At 37.5% G+C, this 22,424-nt stretch overlaps 1 protein-coding gene across 8 annotated transcripts in view; it reads right to left on the minus strand.

Moving 5' to 3' along the window:
- LOC149535399 (putative UDP-3-O-acylglucosamine N-acyltransferase 1, mitochondrial) overlaps positions 1-22,124 on the minus strand; it is a 212,211-nt gene extending 190,087 nt beyond the window's left edge. For 7 of the 8 annotated variants that reach the window (XR_016357006.1, XR_016357007.1, XR_016357008.1 and 4 more), the window contains exons 1-2: positions 21,690-22,079; positions 929-1,163 (exon numbers count right to left, since the gene is read on the minus strand). Coding sequence is in view for 4 of the 8 variants with exons in the window: in XM_089804577.1 (XP_089660703.1) it covers positions 929-1,163; positions 21,690-21,909 (455 nt within the window). In the remaining 4 variants the exon portion in view is untranslated. Of the gene's footprint in view, positions 1-928; positions 1,231-21,689 lie in introns of all 8 variants that reach the window. The other variant, XR_016357009.1, reaches the window with a different exon arrangement.
- Positions 22,125-22,424: the final 300 nt, after the last annotated feature.

Raw genomic sequence — 22,424 nt, forward strand, 5'->3', positions numbered from 1 at the left:
TGCCAAAACTGCTCTAATGGGTCTGAAACTGGAAATGTCTAGCTCAAATCTCGAACGGAACCCCATAAAGAACCTTCTCGCCTCCAAAACCTAGGCGAAGTGAGCTGGCAACACTGATTTATAATGTCCCAGAAAAAAGGGACATTACAATGTATCTTTATTCATCAGCTGTGGTATCTTTATCCATCAGCTGGTGTACCACCATATCTTATAGAAGACTTCAGATTGCTGTTATTCTCTATTATATGAAAAGCTGTATGGCCAAACCTAGGATTAGACTTCTATCACTGGACTTGTAACTAGTCTCCAGCATGGTTTATAATTTATTATTTTTTGAATAATCTGGATATAAAGAAAAATGTTTCTACAGTGTGAAAGATTGTTTTCATTATCAGCATTTTGTGGATTTCAGACCACTCTAATTCAGATTTCAATTTGGCTTAAACAAGTTTACAATGTCAAGATTGTGTGCCCCTAATTAGTATCTTGTTAAGGTTCCAGTTTGCAAAATAATCACCAAAAAAAGCAAAATTTGTTAAAATATCAGAAAGGGGTCATTACACTGTTTTGACCAGAAATCTGCAGGTTTTGAAGCCTAAATTAACAGGTTCACAAGTTGGAAAGGCATATATTTGCAGTCCTTCCATGTGATAATTACCACAATGCTGGTGCTTTTAGGGCTAAACACTCCAATCCTAGAGGAAACATCTGGTTAAATTAGGACAGTAATCTTTTATTGTGAATCGTGATATAATGGTGTTAGCCATTAACAACCAAAGAGAAATGTGACCATAATATTTACTACGTAGTACTTAATGTTCATTATGTCCACTGAAGCTTGTTGATTTTTATACAGTAATAGATGCTAGGCTCAGTGGAAATTATTTGTACAAAGCTAATTTAAAAATCTGAACTCAAACAAGTATACCCGATTCTGGTAGAGGAACCAATGCTGACAGAAGGCCCCACAATTGTGCCTGAACCAAGACGGACATTAGGACCTACTTTGGCATGCGCATGAACTATTGCTCCAGGTTCTATGAATGCAGTTAAATCTATGTCTGCAGACACATGGAACAGACCACCACCTTGTTTCCATATTTCAAGCTTTGTACAGTCCTCATTTCTAAGGCTTCCTTCAGATGAGGTGCTCACCATTGCCCCTGTTGTTCCCAATGAAAAGAAGAAATTGCATAAGCAACAGAAGGAACTTACTCCATCATTCCCCACCTGAATACAGATAGAAAACAAAGCATTAAGAGAAACAAGATGTCTTCCAATCATGATCACCAGTAAACCAAGAATGTTATGAATTCAACATGCTCCTCCAGTGTTAAAACCATGTTTATCCATTGCAAAAAGGCTGAAAATTATATCCCTTGCAGGTTTTTGAATGAATAAACAAAACTATTTGATGTAATAAATCAAGTCCATATTGCTTCTGGATTCATAACAAGAAAAAAATATATAGTTATGCAATGATAACTTATAACAGAAAAAAGGTCGTTGTATCCCAAAATAAACTTTTAGGCAGTATTCACAATGTACCCATTATCTGCACCATATTACATATGTGGATGTGTTAAACCGTTATAAAGATTATCAAAGGTGACCATAATTTTGTAATAGGAACATAACATCATAGGTTCAAATTTTGGGATTCTAAAATGCCTCATTCCACACTCCAACACATGGAACCATGGTTGAGGAATAGCACCTTCTACAAAAGGTGAAGTCAGACAATTATTGATAGAGGCAACACAAAAATTTGAAGTCCATTAATGGTTTACAAGTTGAGGTTGAAATTTGTTGCACACTGCACAAATTACCTTAGTTGTAGGAGTAATAGATCACCATAAAAGAACAATGCAAGACTGCATTACACATTGATGGATTCGTGAATGAAATATGATGCAATACATAGTAGCATAACATTCAGAAAATTGCAATCTAATCCCTAGTAATCATAAGTCCAAACGTTTGTTGTGTCGTTTCTCAAGTTTTTCCCAAGTTTGTCAAAAAGTGGTTCTAATATTGTTCTGTACATATTTTTCGTTTGGCTCATTTTTGTACAAAGAAGTCTTAAAGGCTGCAGAACACATCACATAGGTAGACTAGACCATTTCTTTAAAGATTAGGGTATTCTAAAACTAAGTTATAATTTGAACAGAATTTTTTAAAATTAAATTTTTACCCCAAAATCTATGCCCTAATAAGGTTTATGGTTAAGAAAAGGTTGGCCTGCAATTTTTGGATATCCTATAAATTAATTTTTCAAGAAACCATCTTAGATAAATAAAATAGTTTATTTTGTCCTATGCAGTATTTTAATTTAGCATTTCATTATGTCCAATGTTATCTCTATGCATGTGCATGTGTAATGTCCCCTTTTTGGATTGCCCTATGTTTTGCCCTCGAATCACAAATTCAATATAAAGGAAACATAACATAGTGAGAGATAACTTTTCTCAAAGATGTAAAGCAAGATAGATCCTTGTCAAGATCTAGAAGTCGTGCTAGACAAATATTGAAGATACAATTCATAAGATCAACCATTACGAGGGTTAAAGATTGTATATTCTTTATTTATTTATTTCTTTTATTTTTTATTGGTAAAAGGCCGAAACCAAAAAAATTATTAGTTAAATATGATTTTACATAATCTCCAAGCACTGGTAGGAAAGAAACCTCTAGTTTTGCCTGGGACCTAGTCCAAAATATAGAATATACAATACAAAGCTTAAGAAGGCATACCTCCTTCTACATAAATTTATTAGGAGATACCCTTGTTTATGGAAGGTTTATAAATCCTTCAATTTAGAAATGTTCACAAAGATTATCCTTGTCCATTCTGTCCATTTGACGGAAATATACAGTCCACTCATGTCAATAAGAGTCCTTCCCCAACTTTGTCTTGATTGTATCTGCAAAATCAGCGCATCTTGACCAAGATCATCATTAGCTATATAATATAGAAGAATCGTAGAAAAACATATCTCCTTTAAATGTATTACCAAAAGACGTTTGATAGATTGGCTCAATATTTATATATATAAATGTCATTTTATGAAGGTTTATTGGTAAATTGGGATTCATATTTTACCATATTGAGATTAGGTATATAAAGATTACAATTAATTATTATGGTTAAATTATGCTATATTATGAACCTCGGGCTTTTTTTATTTCAATTATATGGCTACGTTGTAAACTACCATAAAACCTACTATAAATAAATCTATTTTAGTATAATTTTCATAATATTTGAAATATAATAATGTTATATTTTAAGATACTAATGTCAAGTATTTGGATGAGGCCCCAGCTATCTTCCAGACAAAATGCACCAAAAGTCAAAAAAAAAATCTTCAAATCTCCGAAAATATAGCAATTTTTTCTCGAATTTTTTGTTGTTTTCAATTATAAAACATACAATCATGAAGAACAAATGCTGAAAATTTCAGCAAAATCCATTGTGTTTTCGATTTTTTCAATTTTGGTCAAAGGTACATTTTGTATGGAGGATAGCTGTGTCCTTTAGATAATATTTTATTTACAAATTTCAGAGGAAGAGCTAATCTTCTTCAGATTTTTAATGGATTTGGAGCCTAGACCAAAGTTCAGTTCAGAGGTTATTTTATAAATCTTATCAATGTTAGCCACCTTAACGCAATTGCTAGAAATTTTAGTGTTATTATTGACATCGAACTTGAGTTCAGCTTGAGAAATGTCTGAGGATCTAGCTTGACCCCTAAATGATTTATAACTACATATTTTGTCATTGATCATATTAGGATTTGGACAAAGGGATGTTTTTAGATGTCGATTGATAGTCTCTAAAACATTCTTATTTACAATTTTATAACGGATAAAGTTTTCATTACATTCCTTGATAGTCACAGATCCTTTGTTTTGAGATTCTGGTGGTAGATGTTCATCAGGAACCTCCTCTGTTCTATACTTAGATGTGGATTCTTGATTAGGAATCTGAGAGGCCTTATTTCTTTCTTCTTCTTTAATCTCCTCTTTCTTATTATCAATGTTTTTGTTTTCAATTTATGTTTTGTCCTTTGCCCGTTCATCCTTAATCTTTTCTATGTCTATGTTAGAATGATACGGGTTCAAAGCAACACGAGACAAGATATTATTAAAATTTGAAGGGGGTTTAACTAAATCACAACTGAGAATAGGGAGAGGGGAAGGGCCTGGATTGAGAATTTCCCCTTCCTCTAGTTCCAAGTTCGGATCCTAGCTGGTGAGATAGAAATCCCCATTTTTTAAGAACTGAAGTCAAATGTCATCTAGTTCCTCATAGAAGCCTTTTGATGTATTAGGATTAGCAAATACAATTTTAGTTTGGACACCTCTATTGTAGAGGAAAGGATGAAGCACTTAAAGTGAGTTATTAGTAATGATCTTAATGGGCTTGAAAGTTCTGTTGGCTGGGAACTCCACTAGGATTTTCATATTGCTAGAGGCTACATAGTTTTCCTCTAAACCCCTAAAGCCTCCCAATAGACTACCAATTAAACACAAAATACTATCATACATTAATTCCACCGGAAGCTTTGGAATCTCTACCCATCGGTATAGAGATGTGAAAACAACTTTAGAGCTATCAAAATTTGCTGTCCATGGAAAATATTAAACAGCAAAGCCTTTACAGAATAAAGTTGGACAATTAAGCTGATTGTTCTGAAGCCCATATTTTAAACATTCAACAAATATAAAACCTTCTTTGAGTTCAACAATACTTACCTCATTCATAAACTTATTGGAGAACTAGTTTGGGAAATTGAAGGTAGAGACAAAGTTGCCTCCCAAGAAAGAAAACAATCCCCAACCACTGTAGCATTTCCATTTATCATTTGAGATCTGATTGTTGATATTAAATAATCAAAATTTTCCTGAGTGGAATTAAGGGAGGAAGATTCCCCGACCATCGCCCATGAACCCCTTGGATTTGTTTGTTGTTGCCAGATTGAAGCTTTTCCCAGGGGTATTTTGTTAGCCCCAGTTTCCAGCAACGAACTATTATGCGAATTGGAATCCCTCCTCAGATCTGGCAGGGTGTGTATTCTTCTATATTTGCAGTCTGTTGCCCATAACCCATCACAGTGAATAGTCGCTAAAAACAGGATTTGAGAAAGGTTCTTCAGCATTTCTCTGTTGAAAGTATGGCTTAGCTGCCTGCAGTATGGAGTCAAAAGAATTCATAGCATATTTGGTTTTGTAATAATATTGTATTTGCCTATCTTTTTCAATATGCGGAAGGGAGTTCCCATATTTCATGATATGCTACTTTTTCCGTTGCAGAATCTCCTCCGGCGGTTCAAAACCTGGCTCCAATCTCCTTCATTATTGCATGATTCACCGACAGTAATAGGTTTCAGTAGTGTGAGCGACAGAGGGGCAGAATTATTAACTACCTTTTCTCTAGTTGGGGCTTTGAGAGGATCGAGCTTTTCTGAATACATTCTTCCACTGTGATACTTTGTAATATAATAATTATTATTGTCATTGACATCCGCAGTGTGTGATGTATTTGCAATTACCTACCCTTTTGCTTTCGCTATTCACATTTTTCAGATCTGATTTTTCATCACAAGAGAAGCAATATAATCAGTGGTCCACAGATTTGGCGGGAATGGCTTGGTTGGTAGGTCTACAGAACCGTAGAAGCAATGTGAAGAATGACTACACTTCCAATATCGAAGACAGAAACGGTTCTGCATATGTAATAAATGATTTGTTGAACACACTATTTAGAAGACGCTGCTCTTGAGCTTGTAAGACATTGCCTCATGCACATACTTGATCAGATTTTAATCACACATTTTTTGAAGGTTTTCTCGCAGATTCATTTGTTTTCTGTTCTCGTGTATATTCTTTATTATCTTAGTCATATTACATATCTAATTTATTGTTTGGGTTCAATCATAACGGAACTCAGATAAGGAGACATGATAGAGTGCCTAAAGCAATCCTCTACCCTGGGCCCAGGAGCTCATATACCATCCCTCTTGACCTCATGTGACCCTTTGCCATCTATGAGGTGGTGTACCTAGTGAGGTGTCCCATAGTTGTTCTCCCTCATCATGCCACCCTTAATCACCCTTCTATGATTGAGACTCCCTTCAATATGTCCCAAAAAATAGCCAATGAATATTTTGGAGGAGAAACTACAATAGAGTGTGAAAAGAAATCATCTACCTTAAGCCCAAGAGCAAATATACCATCCATCTTGGCCCCATGTGGCCTTCCACCATCAATATGAATTATTGTGCCTAGTAAGAAATCCTATAGCTGCTCTCCCTTCTTTTATTTCCTTCCTCACCTTACCATGATTGGTTGTTGCTATTTGGAAATCCATATGATTACTTATGTATAAAAATATATATCTGATGCTATGTGCTAAATATGTTACCCTACATTAATATGTAAAAAATTGTACATTTTATTGCTGCATAAATCAGACATAGTACATAGTTCATACATATTTAAATTTTTAACATATATTCATGCATACCACAATACGCAAGAATGCAACTTCCTTTGAATCAAAAACAGATTCTCATCTGATCCTGATTTCTGGTACAAGCTTGCTAATGCTTTTTAATATTCTGGTCTTCATGGTTCAATTGGTAATAAAAAATGATTGTAGATTGAATGTAAATTATACTTCTGACTTGCTGTTCTAAATCAATGGTCTGAATTGATAAGCTTGATTGATAACTTGTGACAGACCTACTCTTTATATGCAGTGATCCTAATTCCATTGTTTTTCCTGCTTATTAGATGCCCATTTTACAAATGAACTTCCATTCTTTATACATTTCATTGTTGCGGTCATGTCACCAGCTGTCATTGGGTATGAGTAGTTACCATTTGACCGTACAAGGAACCCTAATGAACATTCATTGTTAGATTGTGGTGACTGATCAAGAAAGTATTGTACATACTTCATAAATTCTTTGGGTAAAAAAAAAAATTTGGGGCCCTATTTTATCAGGATTTTGGGCCGACATGTAATTATTAATTATAACCCTAAAGAAGTTAAAATACTTGTATAAAAGGGCTTAGGGTTAGGGATTGTTTCATAAGGTGTGATGCGAAATTGGTTCTTGCGGTAGTATTGAGCTGTAAGGGATTACGGATGCGGTAGTATTGAGCTGTAAGGGATTACGGATTGTAATCAGGTTGTAATCACTGGATCATAAAAATATTGGACTTGCTGTTTGGTGGACGTAGCCCAGGGATTGGGTGAATCACGTTAAATTTTGGTGCCTTGTGTTTTTTTCTGTGTGATCTATTATTTTTTGTTATTGGTTATATTTGCATGAAATTGTTATTTCTGTCCGTGGTTTAATCCTAACGTTCATAAACATAATCAAGTGTCAACCACAAGACACATGTAACCAGACATCATTTGGTTATAAAAGATATAGGATGATGCTTATGGCTGAAATCAAAGCTTCAATGAACAAACATTGGCCATGCAACAGAAACAAGTAAAAATGGGTTGTATAATATCCCGTTTGATCTACCATCATTAGAACTTTCAAGGAAGTTCTATAATGTTTGGATGAGATCAAGAAACAATTTAACAAAATATGATGCCTCTTCTATGGCCAACTATTGTGCCACCTAGCCGGAAGGCCACATGAGAAATGACAAAGGAAGCCTCCACATAAACCATCTATCGTCACACAATATAAGCAAAGACACATAAACTAGAAAATTTGAAATGCTTGACAAGGCATTGCATGAATTTTAAGGCAAATTTTGCTTTACAAGCATAGGTACATATATGTAATAACCCACCTCTAATCTGCCCTCAAAAAAATGCTGATGAAAGCTCAAGGAATTTCATCAAACAATTCACATGCAAGGGACGTATGACTAATATAGTATTTCAGCTAGCTTCAAATGACTTTTTCTTCAATTTGCATCAATGAAAATCTTGTGCTAGAAGACTACAATGGACTACACAATGACCGAACATGAGTGTGCTACTAATTTTGACAATATTCAGTGCATATATATGATCTAAGCATGAGAAATGAACACTTACAGCCAACTGGCATTTTTACAAACAGTTGGTATGCAAACTAACTAGCTGATAAATAATGATATTAAATTGCTTAAATGACACCAGCAACTATTATCTTCTTAATTGCAATGAAAATTACAATGCTCATTAAATATGCCCAAGACTTTGGCATTTACATGGATTACAAAATGATAATGCTGGTATAATGCACACTTACAGCTGAAAGCTTATAACACCCTAAAAACAATACTAACAAAAGAACCTGGTTGTAGATGGCTGAAATAATTTCCTTCTATGCTGCCCCTTCTGCTTTGCTTTTTTCGAACTGCTTTTTCGGCCTGCTTTTTCGTACCTACTTTTTCAGCCTGCTTTTTCGGTTCCGCTTTTTAAACTGCTTTTACGGATTGCTTTTTCCGCTTGCTTTTTCGGCTCGGCTTTTTTCGGGCTGCTTTTTCGTATCTGTTTTTTTCAGACTGCTACCATATTGAATCTCAAGACCATATCTTTCAATGGCGTCAAGATTTCCAGCTTGAAGGGATTTCGTCCTTCAAACTATTGAGATATAATCTCCAGAAAATTCTCCAATTTCTTTGATATTTCCAAGCCTGCATAAACGAGAGCTATCCTCTTCCTTTTAATCCCTTCCTCACTTGCTCCACGCTTCCGTCTTGCCAATGTGGGATAATACATGACTTTTAATATTACTTCTTTTTTTCTTTTTACAAAGTCCATGTATGTACTCAAAAGGGGGACTCTTGATTTTTATAAAGTGACTTTATGAAACATTATAATATTTAATTTAAATAGTCACTTTACCGTTGTAACTTCAAACATTAAAATAATATACCAAATAAACTCAAAATCCCACATATAATAGCTCATTAGAAAGAGCCCAACAAAACGCATCTCATCCTGTCACTAAAAATTGAAGGCACTGCATCCCCCTATTGGCTTACTAAAAATAGTAAGTCTTCCTAACAACCCAACAAACGAACTCCGTTTGGCCTGTAATTAAATTTGACTAGGCCAAATAACCTCAAGATCCCTTTTGAAGTCCTGGTTAGCCCTCGGGACCATACAAGAATGGGCTAACGACAACATACCTCCAAATTGGCTAAGTGGGGGACATTACAGTCCGCCCCTCTTGAAATTGCTTGTCCCCAAGCAATCTCAACTCAGGATGCTGAATAATCTCCTCTGCCTCCCATGTCGCATCCTCAACTGGTAGGTTACTCCACTTTATTAGGTACTCCCTGATAGTCCGCCTACGAAGCACCCTCTCCCTGGAGTCAAGTATAGCCTCAGGAATCAAGATAAGTTTTCCCTCATCATCGAGAGGTGGCAATACTACTGAAAGCACCACATTAGGCCGCAATGCCTTCTTAAGGCGTGACACATGGAACACATTATGTACTTTACTGTCTGCAGGCAGCTCCAACTCATAAGCTACCTCACCCACTCTCCTGATTACTTTGAATGGTCCATAGTAGCGTGGTTTCAATTTCTCTGCTCCACTCCTCTTGAGAGAGGACTGTCTATACGGCTGTAACATGAGGTACACCATGTCTCCTACCTCGAAAGATCTCTCAACACTGTGCTGATCAGCATATTGCTTCTACTGATTTTGTGCCCTTTGCAAATTTTCCTTCAAGGATCGCATAATGTCCTGACACTCCTGCAATATATCCTTGGCCTTAGCCACCCTACTGTCCCCAAATAACAAATCCAGAAAATTAGGAGCATCATACCCGTACAATGCCATGAAAGGGGACATTTGAATAGACATATGGAAAGAGGTATTATAGCAGTACTCCCCTAGATGCAGCCACTTCACCCAAGCCTTCTGCTCTCCTGCAATGTAGTTTCAAAGGTACCCCTCAACCCATTTATTCACTATCTCTGTCTTCCCATCAGTTTGGGGGTGGTAACTGGTACTCGGAGTTAGCTCTGTTCCACACAACCTGAACAACTCCTGCCAAAAGTGGCTCATAAACCTACTATCCCTGTCACTGACTATGTTCCGTGGCATCCCATGTAATCTAAATACCTCTCAAAAGAATAGCTCTGTTGTCTGTACTGCTGGATATGTGAACGAAATCGCAAAGAAATGTGCAAATTTCGTCAATCTGTCTACCACAACAAAAATACAATCCCGACCCTGTACCTTGGGGAGACCTGTAATGAAATCCATGGAAATGCTATCCCACTTCTTCTTTGGTATGGGTAGGGGTTGTAGTAAACCACCTGGAAAGGAATGTTCCTGTTTGTTCTGCTGACATACTGGGCACTCCCTAACAAACTGAAGCACCTCTGTTTTGAGTCCTTTCCAAGTGAAGCGCTCTCTCACCTGCCGATATGTCTTAAAGAATCCGGGATGTCCTGCCAATGGTGAATCATGAAATGCTCTCAGAATCTTCTGCTTCATAGCAGACCCGGGTACTAAATAAATCCTTTCCTTGTAGATGATCAAATCATTTACAACAGTGTATCGACTATCCTGAATAGTTCCTTCAATAACACTAGATGCCCAACTATCCTTGGCATACTCTGCCAAGATCAACTCTCTCCAATCGTCCATGACTATCCCAACAGCAAGCAAATGAGGCCTTCTGGATAAAGCATCTACAACGATATTTTTCTTCCCTTTGACATAGACTATGTCAAAATCATAAGCCTGTAACTTACCCATTTCTGTTGCCTGTCATTGAGATCCTTCTGTCCAAGGAAATGTTTCAAGTTGTTATGATCTATTTTTACTGTGAATTGGCTCCCTGCTAAGTATTGCTTGAACTTAGCTAGCGCATGCATGATTGCTAGCATTTTTTTGTCATAAATGCTGTAAGTTCTCTCAACACCTCGTAATTTCCTGCTCTCATATGCGATGGGATGTTTGTCCTGCATGAGAACAGCTCCTACGCCCTCTCCTGAGGCATCACACTGCAGCTCAAAAGGCCTAGTGAAATCTGGAATGGCTAAAACAGGGCATGTACTCATCAGCTCCTTGAACCTATCAAAAAAATCCTGAGCCTTCTCTGACCACTTGAAACTGTCTCTCCGTGTCAAATCTGTAAGTGGTGCTGCTATCTGTGAAAATCCCTTCACAAATCTGCGGTAGAGCCTGCAAAGCCCAAGAAATCCCTTGAGTTGCGACATGTTCCTCAGCGGTGGCCAATCTAGAATGGCCCTGATCTTGTTTGGGTCAACCTGAACACTTCCTGCACTAATAATATGCCCTAGATAGAGCAACTCTGTCATCCCGAACTCGCATTTACTCATCTTGGCATATAATGACTCCCTCTCTAGAATGTTGAGCACTGCATCAATATGCTTCAAATGTTCCTCCCAAGTACGGTTGTATATCAGTATATCATCAAAAAAAATCAACACAAACTTCCTCAACTGATCTCTGAATACTCTATTCATACAGGACTGGAAAGTGGCAGGGGCATTAGTCAACCCAAAGGGCATGACTAAGAACTCAAAATGTCCATAGTGGCATCTAAAAGTTGTCTTCTCCACATCCACCTCTCTAACCCGTATTTGGTGGTAGCCGAATCTCAAATCAATCTTAGAGAAGTAGCAGGCACCGTGCAATTCATCAATAAGCTCATCAATGCGCAGAATAGGGTATCGGTTCTTGATTGTCTTCTTGTTTAGTTCCCTATAATCAATGCACATCCTCATTGTACCATCCTTCTTCTTCACCAATACTACTGAAGAAGCGAAAGGACTCTTGCTTGGTCGTATGTGCCCCATGTCAATCAACTCCTTGATTGCCTTTTCTATTTCATCTTTATATCTCTTTGGATGGCGGTAGGGTGTGATGACTGGCTTAGCCCCTTCCTCTAACTCAATAACATGCTCGATTCCCCTATCCGGGGGTCTCCCTAGAGGTATCTCACCAAACACTTTAGTATGTTTGGTTATTATTTTTTGTACATCAAGGGGATACTCCTGTTTATGTTGCTCTGTCACCTCAGGCATTACTCTGAACTCTGCTATCCACTGCACCTGGTCATGTCTGAAGAAACTCTGCATCCGCTTGAGTGACACCACTCGTAGTCTCCCATCTGACAAACCTCTGAGTACTATCTTCTTACCATTTGCCTCAAACCTCATTTCCATTTTCTAGAGGTTAAATGTAAATTCTTCCAGAGATTTCATCCAATTCATCCCAAGCACCATATCCTAATCACCAATGTTGACAACAAAGAAATCTCCCACCATGTCATAATCTCCCAAACGAAGCTGCAAGTTGGAGATTTTCTTGGTACAATCGATTTTGAAGCCTTCGGCAACCATCACCTTAAATCCCCTATGCTCTTCTGTATGTAGCCCTCTACGTGTCACAAACTTTTCATCAATGAAGTTATGTGTTGCCCCTGTATCAATGAGTGCCACAAATCTTTGTCCATCTAAAGTTCCCCTAACTCTGAAAGTGACAGCCTCTTGTATACTGGACAACTGAGCTATCGTGCTATCACTGTGTGCTTCCTCATGTGAAGAATTATCATCTCCATCTGATTCTGATGACTGCTCTGAATCTCCATCCACTGACTCTTCGACTGAAAAGTACTCCATCTGCTTGGCTTTTGCTTTCAATGGACACTTATGTGACAAATCCCAAGGCTCCCTGCAATGAAAACAAAGCTTCTTCTTCTTACCATTCTAATTATTTCCTCCACCCAGGTTAGCATTACAAAGCAATGAAATCGTGATCCCTGTGCCAAGGTCTAATAACTGTAAGAATCTTTCCTCTCTAAGATCCCAAGCATTCCTGTCTCCCATATTGCCACCTTGATCAAAGAATATCTCCTCTGTGTCTGTATGACTGGATTCTATGTCCACCTGCACGGATGAACTAGACTGTTTGCTCTGCAGGTCTGAAATCCTATTTTGTCTTGCTCTGGTATTGCGGAAATTATAAGGCCCCTGTCGCATGCTCAAACATAAATGCTCTGATTTTAGTGTTTTGACATTTCGTCAAACACTTTCCCCTCTATCTGGCTGTTCCAAATTTCCTATAAGACCTCCACAGGATGGCAGGACTTATAGCTCTGATCCCACTGTAATAACCCACCTCTAATCTGCCCTCAAAAAAATGCTGATGAAAGCTCAAAGAATTTCATCAAACAATTCATATGCAAGGGACATATGACTGATATAGTATTTCAGCTAGCTTCAAATGACTTTTTCTTCAATTTGCATCAATGAAAATCTTGTGCTAGAAGACTACAATGGACTACACAATGACCTAACATGAGTGTGCTACTAATTTTGACAATATTCAGTGCATATATATGATCTAAGCATGAGAAATGAACACCTACAGCCAACTGACATTTTTACAAACAGTTGGTATGCAAACTAACTAGCTGATAAATAATGATATTAAATTGCTTAAATGACACCAGCAACTATTATCTTCTTAATTGCAATGAAAATTACAATGCTCATGAAATATGGCCAAGACTTTGGCATTTACATGGATTACAAAATGATAATGCTGGTATAATGCACACTTACAGCTGAAAGCTTATAACACCCTAAAAACAATACTAACAAAAGAACCTGGTTGTAGATGGCTGAAATAATTTCCTTCTATGCTGCCCCTTCTGCTTTGCTTTTTTCGAACTGCTTTTTCGGCCTGCTTTTTCGTACCCGCTTTTTCAACCTGCTTTTTCGGTTCCGCTTTTTGAACTGCTTTTACGGATTGCTTTTTCCGTCTGCTTTTTCGGCTCCGCTTTTTTCGGGCTGCTTTTTCGTATCTGCTTTTTTCAGACTGCTACCATATTGAATCTCAAGACCATATCTTTCAATGGCGTCAAGATTTCCAGCTTGAAGGGATTTCGTCCTTCAAACTATTGAGATATAATCTCCAGAAAATTCTCCAATTTTTTTGATATTTCCAAGCCTACATAAATGAGAGCTATCCTCTTCCTTTTAATCCCTTTCTCACTTGCTCCACGCTTCCGTCTTGCCAATGTGGGATAATACATGACTTTTAATATTACTTCTTTTTTTCTTTTTACAAAGTCCATTTATGTACTCAAAAGGGAGACTCTTGATTTTTATAAAGTGACTTTATGAAACATTATAATATTTAATTTAAATAGTCACTTTACTGTTGTAAATTCAAACATTAAAATAATATACCAAATAAACTTGAAATCCCACATATAATAGCTCATTAGAAAGAGCCCAACAAAACGCATCTCATCCTGTCACTGAAAATTGAAGGCATTGCATCCCCCTATTGGCTTACTAAAAATAGTAAGTCTTCCTGACAACCCAACAAATGAACTCCATTTGGCCTGTAATTAAATTTGACTGGGCCAAATAACCTCAGGATCCCTTTTGAAGTCCTGGTTAGCCCTCGGGACCATACAAGAATGGGCTAACGACAACATACCTCCAAACTGGCTAAGTGGGGGACATTACAATATAAGCCTCATATAGCAGTACGTGAAGAATTCAAGGCTTTATAAGAAGATTTTTCTCTAGCAGCAAATCTGTACAAACCTGTTCAGTGCACAGTTCAAAAATATAAAAATTGTGTGCTCCTGCATGGCTGGGATCTCACTTCAAAATTTACACAAGTATACAGAATTGAGAATAAATGAATAGCACCATGTTACTTCAAAAGTGGGTCAATATGACATCATAAGTGCAACAACATTGGATATGGATTGGAAGGAAAACCAAAAAAAATAAAATTATTAGCATCAGAGAAGACTAATGCCTTCCTGGATCAAGAACAAAGCCAAAAAAAATGTAAGATGATATGTCATTAGTAGTTTTGTGGCATTCAAATTTCATGAGAGTTTAGACCCTGGAGCAGGCGAGTTTTTATTTGTATCTATTATTCTGGGTAAAATTCATTAACTGTGGAAACAGCAACAAGTCTTGCATGGAACAGCGAGACCATTATCTGAGTAGGAGTGGATCTTTTCATGTGCCCTCTGTGAATGTTTATTCTTCTATAATAGGCTTGCAATATGCCAAAAACTAATCCTATTTAGCTTCTTAGTGTTAGGGCACCATAAGCATAAACATGAACGCCATGAGAAGATCCTATAAATGTTTTTTAATTATAACAACTCGCATAATAATCAACCAATCCTCTCGATCACATGCGCACAAACAAATAGGAGGCTTGTTTATTTACGCATGCAAGGCCTCTCTTACAACAAATGAGCCAGCCTTAAATACATGTCCATCATCTACTAAATACCTATGCAATTATTAAACAATTGCATTTTTTAATATTAGAAGGTTTTTCTAGAAGATCAAATATAGTGCCAAGAATGCAATGCCGTCCACAATAACATGGTACCCACTATTGATTCAAATGTAAGGTGAATACATAAAGTCTTGGCTGGCCAAATGAACACAAGCACTCAAGTTGATGTGGTCTCGAGCATTGTAACTGATGGTAGATGTCTCGGCAAAATCAGATTCAAACTCTGGTGTGCAATGGCCTCCATGCTAGTGCGAGTTCCATTGTTAAATCAGAAGTGTACCAGTGCGGGAACAATAGAAGCAAAGTCCTACATGTCAATGTGCTATAAAAACAAATGAAGCACGTGCATCTAGAAGGCTAAAGTCTCTGCCCGCACAACAGATGCAACACACCCAATGTTAACATAGCCCCTGGTATTATAGCCAAAAAGGGGCCGTGTAATTGCACAAACTCTCATTTTCTTTCACTTTCCCACAACAATTGCACTAGCTCACATGGCTTTATCATACTTCCTTAAAAATCAACTTTGTTGAGCTAAATAAAAGATATAGAAAAGCAAAGTAAAACTGAAAACTAAAACTGAATCAAATACATGCAAGAATGGACACAGAATTTATAGTGGTTCATCCAGCTAGTCTAGACTACATCCACTCTTCAAGTAGGGGAATTTCTCTTATTCAAATAAAACACAAGTTACAATAATCAGCAGCATCAACTATCTTTACTATTCTATATCGGTCACATTCAATGGAAGACAAAAGGGCTGAGAAGAGGAAGAATCGGCAATGATTGGACTGCACAATCAGAGTTGTTACATATTCCCTTGTCAGAACCATTACAATCTCCCACTTGAAGTCCAATTAGTGTTGCACAAAGATTTCCTCTACTTGGAATGCTTATGGCTATGTCATGACACTGCCGAGAGAAGCTCTACAAAATTTGAACTTCTCTCGAGGTACAACCTTTGTAAACACATCAGCCGGATTAACTTTTGTATCAATCTTCTCTTACTTTAGCCTTCCCTCTTCAAGAGCAAGATGGATAAAGCGAAATCTGGTTTCTATATGCTTCGTGAGAGTGTGGAAAGCTGAATTTTTAGCCAAATGAATGGCACTCTTGCTGTCAGAAAATGGAGTAAAGTTGGATTGTTGAAATCCCAACTCTCCAAACGATCGCTATAACCATATAGCTCTTTGGCCCCCTTAGTAAGAGCAATATATTTGCTCTCGGTAGAGGAAAGACCAACAACTTGTTGCTTACGAGAAGTCCAACTAATCGCTGCCCCAGCAAAAGTAAACATATAGCCTGTTGTAGACCTCTTTTTATCTAAGTCTCCAGCCATATCAGAATCAGCATATCCGCAAATATAAGGGGTCTTACTATTAAAACATAAAACATGAAAGGAAGTGCCTCTCAAATACCAAAAAATCCATTGAACTGCTTACCAATGAGTTTTACCTGGATTACTCATAAAACCACTTACGACTCTCACTACATGAGCAAAATTCGGACAGGTTCTAACCATTGCATACATTAAACTCCCAACTGCTGAAGAATAGGGAATACCATCCATCTCATGTTTTTCTTCCGGACTGGAAGCACACATTTTTGAAGACAATCGAAAATGATCACCCAATGAAGTGGCTACAGACTTGGCATTTGACATATTAAACTTTTCTAAAACTTTAAGAATATACTTTTCTTGAGATAATTTAATTTCTCTTTTCTGTCTATCATGGATTATATCCATCCCAAGAATCATCTTTGCTGCCCCTAAATCTTTCATGGAAAAACGAAGAGCTAAATGTGTCTTCAACTCATGCATGACTTACATACTATTTCCAGCAGTCAACATATCATCAACATACAATAGTAAAATCATAAACTCACCAATAGGAAGTCTTTTGTAGTAAACACACGGGTCTAATTCACAGTGAGTAAAACCTTGTTGAGTCATGAAGTTATCAAATTTTAAGTATCAATGACGTGGAGCCTGCTTCAATCCATATAGACTCCTCTTCAATCTGTAATATAAATGATCTTGCCCCTGTTTAATGAATCCGTCTGGCTGCTCCATATACAATTCCTCTTGAATATCCCCATGTAGAAACATTGTTTTACTTTTGACATCAAGTTGCTTAAGCTCAAGATCCCAAGTTGTTGCTATGCCTAAAACCAAACAAATGGTTTGCATTTTAACCACTGGAGAGAAAATCACATTAAAATCCACACCTTTTTGTTGAGCAAATCCCTTTGCTACCAATTTGGCCCTGTACCTCTTCTAGCCTCCATCTGCCTCTTTTATCCAGTAGACCCATTTATCTTTCAAGGCTTTACGATTTGGCGGAAGTGGTACCATATCCCAAGTATTGTTCGCATTTAAGGACTCCAATTCATCTTTCATGGCATCCAACCAATGCACAGAATTTACATCACTGGAAGCTTGATTAAAGGTTTGTGGCTCTGCCTAATCAGGACAGAGAGAATAAAAGTTCATAATCATCAAATTTGCTTGGGCGTTTTCTTTCTCTCGTAGATCTCTGCAGTTTATTATCTTGTTCACTAGCATTAGATTTATGCGCATTATGAACATTTTAGTGTCGAACACTCTCTGTATTTGCAGTGGCGGGTTGGTTCTGTGGCATTTGAAGTGAGGGAGTAGCGTGGTTATTTCTAGTCTCCTCTTCTATTGCTTGAGGTTCAATGCCACTAGATTCAGATTGGAATTCACCTTGTGGCTCAAAGAAAATATTAGAGGGAGGAGCGAATCCTCGTGCAATGCACGAGCTGGGTCGCATAGTCGATAAGTGCTCACCACGCCAGTCCACAATGGAGGAAGAGTCCAATCGTGTGCGGCCTGAAGTGTCAAGCAAATCTAGAGTGTGCAAGGTGGAAGAAACTAAACGTTGGAGAGAGTCGACGTTTGGGCATTGAACACATAGCGGGGAAGGAATAGACAAAACATCGAGTTGTCTATCTGGCATATGTGCCCTGTCAAAGGTGGCCGCAGGGTATCGACTACAAATTGGGGACGTGGGAGGTAGCGTAGACAATGACGAAGATGGGATAGTGGGGAACATAGCATTACGTTCTAGGAATCGGGCACCGCCTAGTGTGGAGGGGTCACGGACTTCAAAGGAGGAGTATTTTAAAAACTCAATGTTAGGAAAGGAACATGGCTGCGTGGCAAGTAGAGGGAGTTGTTCCTTAGAGACATTTGTGACTGGTGGTTTGGGACGAAATATAGAACTTCTGGAAATGGGATTTGTGATTTGTTGAACTGTAGGAATTGTCATAATTGGAGCAAAAGTAACAAATTTGGCATTTGAAGTGTGGCCTTTTGGATTAGAATATACGCCATTGTCAAATAAATTATAATCAAAAGAATTATCAGAAGTAGTTACCATTTTGTGTTGACCTGAGAATGTTTTCTCATTAAAAATAATATCCCGACTACGAACCACCTTATGAGCAACTAGATCCCACAATCAAAAACCAAACTGATCTTCACCATACACCAGAAATACACATCTTTTGGATTTAAAATCCAATTTCCTTCATTGCTCTTTAGGAACATGAACGTATGCATCACAGACGAACACTTGTAAATGAGAGAAAGAAATTCTTTTACCAATCCACCTTTCTTCCAAAATATCAAAATCCAAACGTGATGAAGGAGCTCAATTTATTAAATAAACAGTAGTATTGCACGCCTCTACCCAAAATTCCTTCCCCAAATCAGCATTAGATAACATACACCAAGCCCTTTCGAAGATAGTCCAATTCAACCTCTCTACTGCACCATTTTCTTGAGGTGTATAAGGGACTGTTTTGATCCTCTAAATACCATGATCTGCACAAAAATTATCAAACTTCAAAGAGCAAAACTCACCACCATTGTCCGTTAGTAGACATTTAATCTTTTTCCCAATCTGATTTTCCACCATAGCCTTAAAAGATTTAAACTTTGAAAATACTTTAGATTTGTTATTCAACATATGAACCCAAACTTTTTGAGTTCAATCATCAAGAGATGTGACAAAATAGTTAGCACCACCAAGAGAAGCTACCTCCGTAGGACCGAAAACATCGGAATGCACAAGCTCTAATGGAGAAGGTTTCTTATCATGACCCGTCCTTAGGAAGCTGGTGTGATTTTGCTTGCCATAAAGACAATGCTCACACGACTCCAAATCAAGGGATTTAAGACCCAGAAGCTAGTCTCTTCGAAGCATTACTTCAAGACCTGTTTTGCTCATGTGACTGAGCCTCTTATGCCAAAGTTCAGCATTACTTTCTGCAACCACCACAGCTGCTTCCACTTCACTATTGCGTTTTAAAACATACGAACTTCCAGATTTCTTTCCTTTAGCAAAAACTAACTGACCTTTGGACACTTTCCATGAATCAAGATCAAAGTTAACATTACAACCTTGTGTATACAACTGACTAACTGAAATCAGATTGCGCTTGAGTGAGGGAACATGCCTCACATCTTTTAAAAGCCATTGACTGCCATTTTTCAGCAACAATAAAATATCCCCTTTCCGGACAATATTGTATTCTTTGTTATCCCCAATAAAAACTTTACCAAGCATACCTTCGTGGTAATTTGTGAATGCACTCTAACATGGAGTAGCATGAAAAGATGCACCAAAATCAAGAACCCATGAACTTGAATCAATGTCACCAATTGCAAGTACCAAAGCTCCATCAGTTGCAGCATTTACACCATCCTAGATTACTTTGTTTTGAGCCTTCTTGTAATTCCAACATTGCTTCTTTGTGTGGCCTGGTTTACCACAAAACCAGCAAGTGACATTTCTTCCTCTAGACTTCAAGTGACGATTTGATCTGCCTCTTCCATTATTATTATTATTATGTCGACCTCTTTCATGACTTCTTCCTATATTTTTTGTGCTCACAACTATTAGAGCATCACCGGAAGAGGATTCGTGGTGCTTCCTTCGCATGTCTTCACTAAGTAATGTGGTTGCAACTTCATCAAATTTCAGCTTGCTCTTGGCTGCTATTGAAGTGCTCAAAGCCATTACTACGCCTTCCCAGCTGTTTCGAAGTGAACATAATAATAAAATGGCTTTTATTTCATCATCTAATGATATACCAACTAAAATGAGTTTACTGGCTAATGTATTAAACTCATTCAAATGATTCAACATTACTCCTCCTCCTTTCATTTTCAAATTATATAGCTTCTCCATTATAAAAACTTTATTCGATGTTGAAGATATCTCATACAATGAAGATAATTTCTCAACTAGCTCTCTAGTTGTCTGCTCAGCTGAAACATTAAACAACACGTTATAGGAGAGAGCTAAGAAAATCATTGCCCTTGCTTTCAAATTCAGTTTTTCTCATTCTTCGTCTGTCAATGATCCTTTTCCCTTTGTCTTACCAAGCAACACAGGTTGTAAATCTTGCTTGATGAGCAAAGACTCTATCTGCACTTTCCATATAGCCCAAAGTTTTGCCTAGAAAACTTTTCGATTTTTCACTTATCCGCCTCATCCAAGGTGTCTGTAAATCTTTATCGATTTCTAGAAAATCAAATGAGCTTAACTAGCTCTAATACCAATTGTTGAGCTAAATAAAAAATACAGAAAAGTAGAGTAAAACTGAAAACTAAAACTGAATCAAATACATGCAAGAATGGACACAGAATTTACAGTGGTTCATCCAGCTAGTCTGGACTACATCCACTCTTTAAGCAGAGGAAATTCTCTTATTCGGATAAATTTCAAGTTACAATAATCAGCAGCATCAACTGTCTTTACTATTCTATATCAGTCACATTCAATGGAAGACGAAAGGGTTGAGAAGAGGAAGAGTTGGCAATGATTGGACTGCACAATCGGAGCCTTTACATATTCCCTTGTCAGAACCATTACAAATTAGATATCTGAGAGCACCAACAGATACAATGCTTGCACATTATTGCCGTTACGAATATTACAAGTGATCAAATGGGTATATGAAATATTCAAAATATTTCCTCATGAAAAACCTGTGAAATTACTATCCTCTCTGAAAAGAGGATTGTTTTATTTTCAAAATTCCATAAACATTAACTAAAAGGTTGACACTGTTAATCGTGTGTTGATCCAGATGAAATGAGAGCTACTTCAACGATTCAGCCATCACCCAAATTATTATTCGAAAGTCAGGTAGACGTCAGGCCTTCGAACTGTTTTCCATATATTCAATTTTCTTGAAATCACATACTACAATAGCCCTGTGTTTACTGCACTCAATTCGAAATGGAAAAAAAGTAGCCATTTAAGCGAAAAAACTATGTCAAGCGATGTTCAAATTACACAAAAATACTTTAATTTCTTAAACTACAGAATTTTTTTAGGCACTGGTAAGTCTTACTGGGTTTAGAAGCGGAAGTTCCCCTGACAGTAAAATCCCACGAGGTAGAGCGCAACATTAGCATTTCATTGTGCTTAAGGTAGTGCAGGGTTCGAACCCCGGAGCGGACAGATGGATTGACTAGAATTGAAGTAGGAAAAATGACAGTTAGAGCTCTGACTGTTCCTGCCATTAGTAGCAGAATGGAGTTGCTCTGCCGCATAGTTAAAACTGAACTCATATAGAAGAACGCGAACAGAAGGAAGAGCAACACGAAATATTCATGTTTATTGGTGGCTCATAACTTTTTTGTGAAAAAAACCACCGTCTTTCGCTTCTGATGTGCAATTTTGTGCTCTATTAATTGACCTACCCTACTAACAAACTTCTGAGAACATCTTATGAATTATTCAATTTTTCAATTCTGGGTCTCGACAAAGAAGTTTAGGCGCGAGACAGACAGAACTGTGGAAAATGATTTTGGGATTGTACTTAATTTTTGGTCTTCTGAAAAAGGCGTGATAGATAGATAGATAAAATTTTAACGTCCACGAGGCCAAAAATAGCCTATGGGACAGCAAGACAACTCAAGCAGACTTAAGTAGCGATGTTCGCCTCTTGTGTAGACTAATGATGAGCCCCCCCAATTGCTCAATATACTCTTCGTTGAACAGGTTATGCCAAGAACTGTCACATATAGTATCCGCAAACTTATCCCTGCTATCCTTGTAGGCCTCACATTCTAGAATAAAGTGC

The sequence above is a fragment of the Cupressus sempervirens genome, chromosome 10 (genome assembly GCF_028749045.1).
Source record: "Cupressus sempervirens isolate cs-2001-9-10 chromosome 10, ASM2874904v1, whole genome shotgun sequence".
Lineage (NCBI taxonomy): Eukaryota > Viridiplantae > Streptophyta > Pinopsida > Cupressales > Cupressaceae > Cupressus > Cupressus sempervirens.